The sequence below is a fragment of the Prionailurus viverrinus genome, chromosome B3 (assembly GCF_022837055.1).
Source record: "Prionailurus viverrinus isolate Anna chromosome B3, UM_Priviv_1.0, whole genome shotgun sequence".
Taxonomy (NCBI): domain Eukaryota; kingdom Metazoa; phylum Chordata; class Mammalia; order Carnivora; family Felidae; genus Prionailurus; species Prionailurus viverrinus.
This window is the reverse complement of record NC_062566.1, coordinates 61,558,560-61,571,787: the sequence shown is the minus strand read 5'-3', so window position 1 is coordinate 61,571,787 and position 13,228 is coordinate 61,558,560. Positions and strand designations below refer to the sequence as shown.

General features: G+C 40.9%; 1 protein-coding gene across 9 annotated transcripts in view; it reads left to right on the top strand.

The window, feature by feature from the left end:
- The window catches only part of CDIN1 (CDAN1 interacting nuclease 1), a 267,942-nt gene that overhangs the window by 141,935 nt on the left and 112,779 nt on the right, over positions 1-13,228 (top strand). The window contains exons 9-10 of one of the 9 annotated variants that reach the window (XM_047863420.1): positions 5,275-5,351; positions 5,471-5,823. The exons of 6 other annotated variants lie outside the window; for them this stretch is intronic. In XM_047863420.1, coding sequence (XP_047719376.1) covers positions 5,275-5,351; positions 5,471-5,667 — 274 coding nt within the window. In that variant the 3' untranslated portion in view covers positions 5,668-5,823. Of the gene's footprint in view, positions 1-5,274; positions 5,352-5,470; positions 5,824-13,228 lie in introns of those variants that run through there. 2 more of the 9 variants (XM_047863419.1, XM_047863426.1) reach the window with 2 other exon arrangements.

Genomic DNA, 13,228 nt, shown 5'->3' with positions numbered 1-13,228 from the left:
GTTCAAATGAAATGATTGATCTAGAGTGTAGACTGAAGCCAACAAGTACTGAATTTGAGGCTAAAGTTCTGTTAAACGCATTGGGAAACTATTACACTAGTCTATGCATTGCCAGAATATGCCAGCAACATCTGAAAATGATAAGGAGCTGGACCAAGGGGTTCATTGTGTGTGCCATTGGCCTGTCAGGGACTTCCTGGAATACTAGATCTCCAGAATTATGAGGCACCTAAGAACACATCTTCTCCAGCTTCCTTTTCCCCAGGTGTCTTTCGTGTTTTGCACCATTGTTTTCTTGGTCAGTTAGTTACAGTCCAACCAGTTACCATCCATTAATGCCTGTCCACCCCTGGTAGGCAGCAATGAATCAGACCACTGTACAGATCATTCAGGCAAGCCCAGCCTGCTGATAGGTCAGGCGACTATTGCTAAATCAGTCCATTGTGTCCAGATGTGAGGTCATTTAACCCAAATGGGAAGACTCATATTGATGGCTCCCTGAAACATTATCTTATTTGATTTCTAAGGGACCATATTGTCTTGTTTTTCTCCCAACCTTAGTGGTTATTCCTTTTCAATCGCCCCACATGGTATCTCTTCTCCTAACTATTCTCTTAATGTTGGGTGGCCCAGGGCCTAATGTTAGTTCTTCTCTATCTGTATTTTTTCCGGGATTATTTCACCCAGTCTTAGGACTTTAAATACCATCTGTGTGCTAGTACTTCCTAAAGTTACCTCTCATCCTGGACCTCTCCCCCGAACTTCAGATCCATATATCTAACTGCCAATTCAACATTTCTACTTAGATATAAGGTGCACATCTCAAACTTAGTATGCCAGCTCTGGATTACAGATATCTCTAAAGGTTTTCCCCCCTCCCAGTTCACGACAACTCTATTCCTCTGTCCTTGGGATCATTCTTATTTCTTTCTCTCATACTTCACTTCTGATCTCTCTGGAAATCCTGTTGATTTCAAAATGTATAAAAATATATTTTTATATTCAAAAATATATCCAGAGTCCAACCATTTTTCACTCTTCTCATTGCTACCACTTGGTCCAAGTCTCTTTCTAGGATTGTTGCAATAACTTCCTAACTGGTCTTCCTGCGTCTTACTCCCACCCTCCTTAAGTCTTTTCTCAACACGGCACCCAGAGCATCACATAAAAGTCAGGCTTGTTAATCCTCTGCTGTTGGGGCACCTGGGTGGCTCAGCTAGTTAAGCTTCTGACTTTGGCTCAGGTCCTCATCTCGCAGTTTGTGAGTTCGAGCCCCACATCCTGCTCTGTGCTGTCAGCATGGAGCTGGCTTCAGATCCTCTCTCTCCCTCTCTCTGCGCTTCCCCAGCTCGCTCTCTCTCTTTATCTCTCTCTCTCTCTCTCTCTCAAAAATAAGCATGGGGCCGCCTGGGTGGCTTAGTCGGTTAAGCCTCAGACTTCAGCTCAGGTCATGATCTCTCGGTTTGTGAGTTTGAGCCCCGCGTCGGGCTCTGTGCTGACAGCTCAGAGCCTGGAGCCTGCTTCAGATTCTGTGTCTCCCTCTCTCTGCCCCTTCCCCACTCGCATTCTGAGTCTCTCTTTCTCTAAATAAATAAATAAATAAATAAATAAATAAATAAATAAATACATTTTTTAAAAATTGAAAAAAATAAGCATTAAAAAAAAAAATCTTGCAGTGATTCCCTAATCGACCTGGAGTAAGAGCCAGAGTCCTTACCTTGGCCTCTGCAGCCCTGCACACACCCCTCTAGTCATCGCTGTGCCTTCTTCTCCCACCACCTCCTCACTCACTCTGCGCCGACCACTCTGGCCTCTTTGCTCTGTGGCCTCAAACTTGACAGGTACATTTTTGCCTCAGTCCCTTTGCACCGAATATCCCCCTTGTGTATATATCCCTAGACACATACATGGCTCAGGGTCAAAAGTCAAATGTTACCTCTCAGGTTTACCCTCCCCGTCAGCCCAACAGCCTCCCTCTTCCTTCCTTTGTGTTTCTCCATAGTCCTTTTCACCTTCTAACAAGATCTATACTATCCCTCATTTGCCTCACTAACACTCAAGTTCTTCAAGGGCAGCGATTTTTGTCTGTTTTGTTTACTGCTGTATCCCTCAGACTAGAACAGTCTAGAACAGTGCATGACACATAATAAGTTTTTTTTTTTTAATGTTCATCCATTTTTGAGAGAGAGAGAGAGAGAGATACACACAGAGAGTGAATGGGGAAGAGGCAGAAAAAGAGGAGACACAGAATCCGAAGCAGGCTCCAGGCTCTGAGCTGTCAGCACAGAGCCTGACACGGGGCTTGAACCCACGAACCGTGAGATCGTGACCTGAGCCAAAGTCAGACACTTAACCGACTAAGCCACCCAGGCACCCCAACACATAATAAGCTCTTAATAGGGGCGCCTGGGTGGCTCATTCAGTTAAGCATCTGACTCTTGGTTTCAGCTCAGGTCATCATCTCCTGGTTTCATGAGTTCAGGTCCTATGTCAGGCTCTGTGCTGTGGAGCCTGCTTCGGATTCTCTCTCTCCCTCTCTCTCTCTCTGCCCCTCCCCCACTTGCACTGTCTCTGTCTCTCTCCAATAAATAAATAAACTTAAAAAACAAAGCTCTTAATAAATGCTTGTTGAATAAATGAATAGGTTATTTTTTGAACAAGCATAATGTATTTTTTAATGTAAATATCATATATCAATGTTAATGGCACAGATTATTCATATTATCAGCATTCAGTGTTCCAAAAGTATCTGACACTTAAAAGGTATGTTTCCAGTCTAATATATTTGTAAAGAAATAAATTGTTACTAGTCTTTCGGTTTTGTAGTTTGAAGAAAACAGACTTTCCCCTCTCTCCGTTGCTTATTTTACCAGGAAGACCACTGCAGTTTTGGAGAGAAATAAAACCAATTAAAAAAAAAAAAAAGGTTATTGGTATTGTTTCATATGCCATTAATAGGTTTGAAGACAACTTTACAATTAATTTATCAAACTCTTTATGAGAAATGAATCCTGTGACACATGTTAACTATTACTAGCGAATGAATATCAAGCTTCAAAATTAATTATGCAAATATTCCAAATGTTACCAAATTTAAAATAAAGCAGAAGATGGGATCTTGGAGCCAAGTGGGAATAAGTATGCATCCTCCTATTTCCATTTTGATTACGGAGAATTATACAAAACTATTTCACTGAATTTAAAAGATCCATAGTGTTGGCCGTCTCTGCACATATCACAGCCAACAAAAATTGAGAAATTAATATTCCAAATGATATATCATGCAAAGCCTTATTCTTTTTTTAAATGTGATTTGAATATCCATCTAAAGTGCTATATTTACTATACATATCCACATTAGTTAGCAAAAATAAGTATATTTCATATGGGAAAAGAGTTTGCTTGGGTCAGAGTTTCACTTCTGAAAAATTTCCCCAAAATAAAGGGTGGGTGGTCAAATGATTCTGGACAATGTTGCCTACTATATTAAAATTTCAAAGCCTCTGAGAAGCTGTGTAGCAAGGAGATATGTTTCTCATCATTAATTTTACATTTATTAAACTTACTTGACCAAAGGATCTCCTTTTGCCTCAGAGCTGTGTGCCCTTTGGAGTACCCTCTTGGAAACTCTTGTGTGGTCCACTGACAGGGGGTGATAATTAAATCAATGGGGGGATAGGAGTGAGGTGGAGGGAAAGGAGGTGTGCTAGTGTTTCTGAGCTGCCTACAAGGAGGTAAATAATATGTCCTCCGGGGCACCCTAACTGACCATACTTCTCAAGTCCTGGAAAGCTTAGATGGCATCCTCTGAGACCAGAGATGGCAGAGTGAAATGTTCCTAGGGGCCAGGCAGGCCACTTAAAGGGATGGACACTGTGTTGGAGTTCAGTACTGCTTCATCATAGGGCAGCCACCACTCAGTCTCAGCCTGCCATGGCCATGTGGATAGAATGGACCAGTTCTTCAAACCATATTGAAAGTTTAGATTTTTATGTTTCCTCTCCTACACATTAAATGGTGTTAACCATGTTTAAATGTTAAAAGAACACTGGAAGCCATGCAAAATATATGGCAGGACCGCTCCATTGTGTGACTTCCACCTTGAGGACCTGGAGTGGCAGCATAAACAGGAGGGGCATGTGGGGTAACCAAAGATGCGTTCAGGCTACAAACGTGAGATCCTTGTAGAGACAAGAATCACTTTACGTTCAGTAGTTTTGAGGCTGGAAATATTTCCAAGTAGGTCTAAATCTTTTATGTCTGAAAAACCTTAAAGACTAGTTTATTTCATTGCCTCATCAAATAATTATAATTTAGTATTTGGAAAGCATGTTTGCAGTTTACAAAGTACCAGCATTGAAAAATAAAATGATACTCTCCAGGTATATTATTAGTTGGCTGGGGGCTTTCACAGCAAAATATCACAGTCTAGGTGGTTTAAACAATGGGAAGATAATGTTCTCACAGGTGTGGAGTCTTGAGATCAAGGTCCAGGCAGGGCTGTTGGTTCCTTCTGAGGACTGTGGGGGAAAAATTTGTTCCAGACTTTTCTCCATTGCATGTAGATGGCTGTCTTCTTCCCATCTTTGAATCATCCTTCCTCTGTACATGCCCGTGTCCAAATTTCCTCATTGTACAGCAACACCACTCATTCTGGATTAGGGCCCACTCTAATGACCTCATTTAACCTAATTACCCCTGTAAACATCCTGTCTCCAAATAGGGTCACATTCTGAGATAATGGGGAATAGGACATCATCATATGAAATTTTGGGGGCCTGCAGTTCAGTCCATAACACTAGGAAAGAGCTTTCCGGGGGCGGGGGGGAAGCGCTCTCTGTTATTTTTTTTTTTTTGAATACCTAAAAAGTGGATACAAATTATCATCACAAAATTTTATACTTCAACTAGGACAATTTTTTTCTATGGACTGAGAGGGAAAGAGGAAAATAAACGAGGTATCCAAAATTTTGTATAACTTCACCAGGTACCTACAAAGAATAACACGTGTATGCGAGCTACTAGGAAAGGAAGGGTTCAAACTATAGATCCATTTATTGGAACTACCATCAGACATGCAACCAGATAAGACAAGTTGGAACATATACCTGATAACACGTGTAAAATATAGTCGGAACTGAATCCTGCAATCCAAAGTGAGCTATGAAAGCTTGCTGTTAAACATTCTAATACACAAATGTTCATAGGATCTCTATGTTTATGGAAAACAATTCACTTTTCATGTGTGTTTTACATGATTGTCTCTCGTTTTAGTGTTCCTTCATGTGCAGGAAAACAGCACCCCAAAACGCAGTACATTTTTAGATGTTCATGGCCCACTCAGAAAGAAGGTAAAAAGTAAAACAGAGTCTTGAATTCAGCATTGATCATGTAAATTTTTTCAAATCAGCTTCACGTTCAGCTTTGTTTTCTGAACTGCTTGCTCACAGTTTTCTTCACGCTTTCCTAGATTTCCGAGACCCCAGTGTGCTCAAGTTGAAACCTCCTTCTGGAGCCTTCCTATTGTTTGTTTACCTATATGGGATAAGTATTTCCAAATACAGACTCATTTTCCTTTCAAAACTGCAGCAGACTGCTGAATCTCCTTCACTCACATATTCATTCATTTATTCATTGCTGTGTGTTGGGTACTCTGGTAGGCATTGAAAATCGAAGGTAAGCGTGGTTCCTAACCTCGGCGTGCTTACAAGCTAGTAAAACAAACAAAAATGTCAAATGGAGAATTTGTGCATTAAGTGCAGGAAGTGGGCACAGGGTTCCCCGAATGGGAATAAGTCACTCAAGCCAGAGTGAGCGGGAAAGTCCTGAGTTCGGTTATAAGAGAAACACAGAAATTTTCTAAGTAGCTGGTAAAAGGCAGACCGTGTTGTATGTTGCAAAGGTGTAGAAGCATGAAAATGTATAGTATATTCAGGGAATTATAAGTACTTTGGTATTTCCAAGGTATAAATTGTGGTGTCAGCAAATAGAGGGGTTGAGACTGGAAAAATGGGAGCCAGGTCATGAAGGGAATTGGGAGAAATCATGTGGGCCTTGCGGGGGGGGGGGGGTGCTTTGAAATATTTTCATCAGGAAAGTAGCGGTTTTTAAAGATCATATGGAGAACAATAGGAGGGATAGATTAGAAAGAAAAACCACTGAGAGTTAGGGTACTATTGCAAATCCATTTAAGAAGTAAGAGAGAAAAAAAGGAAGTGTGAGGCAGCAAATGATTTAAGAAGAGGGTACATCCTGGAGTCCAGAGACCCCCCGGGCGGGCTTGCTCTGCCGCTTACTAGCTGGGAAGCCATGGGGCCCGTCCCTTAACTTCTCTGAGCCCCAGTTTCCTCTTTTCGAAAATGGGGTAGTAATAAACTTCACTTTCTAGAATGCTGTGAGAATTAAGTGGGTGTATATGTGTGAAGTAGGTAGAACCATGCCTAGTACATAGTAACCACTTAATATATGTTAGCTATTATCATTATTCATTGTTAAACAGTAATGGCTAGGACTCAGGATACAGGATGAATTTGAAGCCAATTAAAATGGGAGACCTCGGAAACGATCTTGGTAAGGTTGTAGAGGAGGGCACTCAGCCGGTTCATAGTCCGCCACTTGGCCTAAGCACGTAAAGACAGTCTGTGTTCCACAGAGTTCCTTCCTGATATCGCGTTCTAACTGTGCAGCTTTTGTGCCTTAGTCGTATCACATTCAGTCACCAAAACAGCCCCAGCATTTCTGCCTCTCCATCAGTGGTTGCTGCCGTAAGGGTCCCTATGACTTCTGTGCTTGAGACCTAGTAATGGCGTCAGCAGTACACGCACCCTCCGTACCCCGTGGTGTGAGAGAAACCACGAGGCAGTACAGAAACCCATTGCTTAAATATTTTTTCTTCTATAGAAACATTTTCCATTGTGAATTTTTTTTAAAAAAGAGCCTCTGAAAATTTGGGGTTTCTCTCTTTTCTTCCGAATTTCCTGAGCCTTCACAAAATTCATCTCCAGGTGATTAACAGTCGGGCACTCTGCAGACGTCTTTTCCTCTTCTTGAATGGGAAAAACCAAAGTCTTTGGCACTCTAATCTGGTATTTGTAAAAGGGAATTCTCCCGTGAGGGACCTAACAGAGAAGAGCCACCTTTCTCTGCAGGCTTTTCGGAGCAACATGGGCTTCAAGGGAGACAGAGGCTGCCTGCCTAGTGCCCCTCCCAGACCCCATGGTCTGTTCCCGCATGGCTGTTCGTTATCTGGTTTCTTCGAAGGGGAAGCACAAGTCCACCTGCCATGTTGGCATTCCTTCCATATTTGGTCCAGACGCCAGAGGATTATTGGGCCCGAGTCCCTGTCTCTAACTGCATCTAAGGGTCTAGGTCTCCCTCAGAGCGGGCCAGGGTGATCTGGTTGAGTAAGAACACGTACTCTCTTTCTCCGTATAATGTGCCAAATGAATGTAAGCTGCTCAAAGGCAAGCTTCACTCGTTCAGAAGGTACACATTGAGGATCTGCCGTGTTCACGGTTCTGGGCACCAGGAACGCAGCAATGAGCAAGACAGCTGTGGGCCCTGTCTTTGGGGAGCTCAGGGTAGGATGTGAAAGACAGAACATAAGCAAGGAAATGAATACATTCTTCTCAAATCATGATAAAGTGATCAGGCAAGGTTTTTCTGACCTACTGAAGTCAAATGCATCTCGATAAATGTTTGAGTTGAACTGCATTCTACCAGATTGAACTGGATCCCTCTGCACTTCAGACTCAGACTCTAACTTTAAAGATGGCCTTCAAGTGTACTCCCATTTTGTGCACAGCTCTTTTTAGCCTCTGTGTTATTTGAGGCATTGAGTATTTATAACTATAGGATAATTTTTGTGCTATGAAGTTTTCCTGGTTAAAAAAAAAAAAAAATGGCTCTTGACCTGGATGTTATAATGTCTAGCTTCCTACATCACCAAAGCAGCTGAGCACCTATAATGTCCTTTCCCACTGCTTTTGTATACAACTGTAAGCCTGTAAATAAAAAGGGTGGATAGGTTGTCGTGTTCTTATTGTCTGTATCCTGAAGGGTATACATATGACCAGATTATGAAAAGTAGATCTTAATGACAACACGGCTAGCACACACATGCAGTTTAAACATCAGAGGTTTCGCGAGCATTACAATAGAGCTAAAGGGAAGAAATTTGCAGTTTCGCCAGCATTTGTAACAGCAGTGATTCACTTACGCCACTAAAATGTTTACATTAAGTGCAACACTTCATTTGTTATCAGCCCATAGCAAGGACCCTATAAAAATAAGTAAATTTGTGATTGCTTTCCTTTAAACACCCACTCTGTGGTAAGTAGTGAACTTCCAAAGACATGATGCCGACCTGAATCAACTTATTGTATCACCTTGTAAATTTATTTAACAATTTGTTCAACTTTGGTATCTATTACAGTCGGAATAATCCAATTATGACCTCATTGTTATATTAAACAACCGTTACTTTCTAAAAACATGCATGGTCCACTGGGGAGAACTCTAAACTCCAACCAATCTATGCAACTTTCAAAAACAACTGTTAGCCAGTTTGCTTTCTCATATAATCATCCTCTTTTGATACAGATTATATGTATCTACCAAAATTTTGTATGAATGTGTCATTTTCACATACTCTTAGTATGTGTTAAAGGTAGAATTGATTGATACCACTTAAATTTATTCATTTGAACTATTAACTTATTAAAAAGTTCTCAAATCATAGGACACAGAAATGTATACAGACATCCTATTCATAAATGTGCCATAGTTCTTAAATGATTTTTTAAGTTAAGTTTTTTTTTTGTTTTGTTTTTGTTTTTTTTGTTTTTTTTTTTTTTCAACGTTTATTTATTTTTGGGACAGAGAGAGACAGAGCATGAACGGGGGAGGGGCAGAGAGAGAGGGAGACACAGAATCGGAAACAGGCTCCAGGCTCTGAGCCATCAGCCCCGAGCCTGACGCGGGGCTCGAACTCACGGACCGCGAGATCGTGACCTGGCTGAAGTCGGACGCTTAACCGACTGCGCCACCCAGGCGCCCCTTAAGTTAAGTTTTAATACACCTTTTAAGCTTTTGAAATAAATGAATCCCTGGTATTCTTGTTCTTGCTACTATTTTTTTGAGCAGGTGGGTGAAGGAGGGGGGATAGTGCAAGCTGGGGAGGGGCAGAGAGAGGGGGGACAGAGGATCCCCAGGGGGCTCTGCACTGACAGGCTGACAGCAGTGAGCCTGATGCAGGGCTTGAACTCACGAAGTGTGAGATCACAACCTAAACCAAAGCTGGACACTCAACCACCTGAGCCACCCAGGTGCCCCATGTTTGCGACTATTTTAAGCACTCAGGATCACTCTGTGTGTGTGTGTGTGTGTGTGTGTGTGTGTGTGTGTGTGTAATGTGCTTTCTAAATAAAAGGCATCATTTTTAGGGAAATTTAATTTCCAAAATAGAGATTTAGAAAAGTTATAATTGTACAGGGTAATAATTCTTATTGTCATTTTGTAATAGCATTTTCTCTAAAGTAGAAAATCATGTTATGGATTCCTCTGCCATCCCCTCACCTACCCCAATCACTGCACTGGACAAATGGAACTAGAGATTATAGTCTTCACACATTAAATATGTGCTTAAAGATTATGTCTTTTGAAATGCCCCTAAATATTTGGGAACCGAAATAAGAGGCATAATAAGATTTGCCTGTCCCTGTCAGGTTCCTACTAGTCTGGTCTTTAAACCCATCCCTAGCTTTTCATTCATTTCATCCTGTCATTCAAGTGGTCCCTGAGCAGCCATGACCAGGCACTCTCCAGGCCTGTGAATACGGAGATTCCCCAAAATACAACTTGTGCTCTCAACGAGCTGAGTGTAACAGGGGATACAGACCAGTAAGCCAAATGGCACATACATCAACAGTTACAGCATGGAAAGGGTTGGGAATGAGATGTGCTCATTGTACAAAGTGGAAGCTCAGGAGACTCATTCATGTAAGCTCCGCTTAGAGTGGAGAGACTAGTGAAGGGGGAACGGTGTTTGGAACAGAAGGGACAGCATGTGCAGAGGCATAGAAGCGTGAAAAAGTGGGAGCTGTCAACAGTATGATTCGAGCATAAGGAACACGAGCCAGATTAAGGAACTTGTGTGATGCCACAGACATCAAACTTTGTCTAAGCCACAGCATGGAAGACACATTAGAGGTGTTGGGTTTATGGCGGGGGGTGGGGGGGGGTTGTTTGATTTTTTTCATTTTTTTGTTTTGAGGTATAGAAATATAGGAAAGACTAGGGAAGAGAAACCCAGAGGGGGGTTATTGCTGAAGTCAGGTGTGGAATGGAAAAGGAACAAGAAGCAGTTCAGTGGAGAGGAAAAAAAGGAAACATCAGTATTAAGGATATGTATTGTCCTATTCCTCTTGGTTAAAAAATGTGAGTTAGAGGGGCGCCTGGATGGCTCAGTCGGTTGAGTATCCGACTCTTGATTTTGGCTCAGGTAATGATCCCAGGTCGTGGGATCGAGCCCTTTGTTGGGATCCATGCTGGGTGTGAAACCTGCTTAAGATTCTCTCTCCCTCTACCCCTCTCCCCTGCTTGTGCACTCATTATCTCTCTCTCTCCCTCTTTCTCTCTCTGTCTCTCAAATTAAAAAAAAAAAATGTGAATTAGAAAGTAGAGTATTTGTAATTGAAGTAAAACTCAGAATGCTGAGTAGCATGTAAACCATTTGCCCTTTTCAGTGTCCAATTTATTTGCAATGGGACTTGAACCAAGGGCTTCTGATTTCTGATGTTCTGTGTTCTTTTCCTTAATGCTTCATCTATAGCAAATGGAAACAAATAAAAATAATCTGTTGTTCGTATCATATATAAATATATATGTATACATACACATGTATGTATATACTTAGACACTTTGTAATAAGGGAAAACAAGACAGTAACTAAAAGTTGGAACATTTTCTACCAGAAACCCTTATGAAATGTATTTCTAAAGAACAGAAACATTTTCAAATTGTTGGCAGTTGTTAGCAATTAGTACATTTTTTAAAAAACCAAGAGCACACTTTATGCACTGTATGTTAGCCAATATGACAAATTATATTTTAAAAAAATAATAAAATAAATAAATGGATGCTGATTAAGAAAAATATTTCAATCAATGTGTGTTTCCTCACCTTCAACAATGAGTAGCAATGTTTGTAAAATGTTTGTTATATTATCTCTCTAAATAAAAGTTGGTGGTTCCCATAACCCTTATGACAAACATTTCTAGGTGAGAAAATAGTTTGCTTTTTAGGTCATTGCTAAATCAATTTAGTTTTAAAGCATTTTTCCGCAGTTAGAAGGGGTCACATAAAAAGAACTAGGCATTGCATGGCTTCCACTGGCCCAGGGTTTTCATTCAATCCATGCCCCTTTTTTACAAGTAAATTTTCTTAAAGTTGTGGTTTTCCGCTCACTTTCATTCATAAAGGTTGGTGTCTCTATTCCCTTGAAAAACTCCATGAATTCAATTGCTAGAATTAAGCAGGATTAAAAAAAAAAAAAATCATACATTTATAGACTCTACAGCCAGCCAACTCCTCCTATAGATATAACCACATTTTACTGGTGAGGAAATGAGGCCCAATGAGATTCAGTCACTCAGCATCAAATTCCATGTGGGTTGGGCAAAACACTGAAAAACAGAAAGGACTGGAATTAACATTTATGGTAGGAAATGTTTTAATTTCACGAGTCTTTCATATCCCATATCTGCTGTCAATCACGCCGACATAGAGAACTCTTTAAATACTAAAACACTTTTGTTAATAATGAGTAGCAACCATTAATATTATTAGACTCCAACTCCAGCCACCTGCCGACCCAATATAGGACCTGAGGATGTTTCGTGCTGAACCTGGTTCCCTTGTTGCTATGAGGAGTACCCAGTGCATTAAGATCAGCTAATGATGAGAAAAGAATTAAACATGAAGGGAGACGGTCGAGAAACTATTTACATCCTTAGTTACAATCCAAGAAGCAGTAAAGAGGAGGAGAAAGGGCACAGGTTTGGACAAGGGAAAGGCCAAGTGTGATTCCCATCTTTCACACAATCATCAGTGTGGCCTTGGGCAAATCACATGATTGCTCTCCTCTTTTTTTTTTTTTTTTTTTTTTTTTTACTCATCTGTCAAATGAGCACAATTTGGATTCTTAGAGGATTCAGTGAGTTCAGGTATACACAGTGCCCGGAACAAAATACACATCTGGTAAAAGGTAACTAGAAACACTGAATACCAGGACTGGGCTTTCAGGAAACCTCTGTATACCACGTGGAGGAAAACAGGTCGTGCAGTGAAGTGTTTTTGGAGTCACCTTCAGGTCTTCGTGTGTGACTTTAACAGCCCTCCTCTGTGGTGCCCATGCTGCCCTTCTGTTCAGTGTGAGGCTGCTGAGAATCTGAACACTTCCTGCAGGGTAAAGCCAGTGCGCTAATAAAACGTCTCCTTGCCCAAGGGCCCACACAGAGTTTATCTCCAGCGGGGGAGTTTGTTTTTTTTTGGTTTTTTTTTTTCTTCTTTTCCAACAGCTGCTTCCCTGTGTTTGGAGCCATATCATGAGTTGGGGTTAGTAATTTCTCTTTTCCAAGATCTCAGATACTTGAAAAATAAACTTTTTTTTTCTGTAGTTTTAGATTTAAGTTCGAGGGGGGAAAAAAAAATACAGCCATAAACGGAGTTTACATTAACCACTTGGGATTATTTCAAAGTAAAAGAGCATTTACTGGCTTCATCTGACCTCTGATTTGAGGATCAGTTTTTTAAAAACACCACCAACCACAGACTTGTAAAGTTTGCAGAAACTGCCGACAGACCCAAATATGTTAAAGGTTGTAATCTCTTGAAAGGAGTTGGTTGATTTTCCTGTTGCCCCTCCTATCAACTTTAACCTCCAACCTCCTCCGGCATCTATCACCACAAATAAAACTGCTGAGGTTTGACAAGAGGATATAAAGTCACTAGGGCCATCGCACAGGGATGGCCACATGATTTTCTTCAGCCTGAAATGAATGCTCCGTAATTTGGGCTTTTCAATAGGAAGTCGTAAACACTCACTCATATCACTTTAGTTTTAATAATTACTGTTTAAAAAAACCAGAAATACACATATTCAATGATGTTTGACAACTGGAATTTAGTGGTTTTGTTATTGGTTGTCTTTGACCATTAACTTGGATTT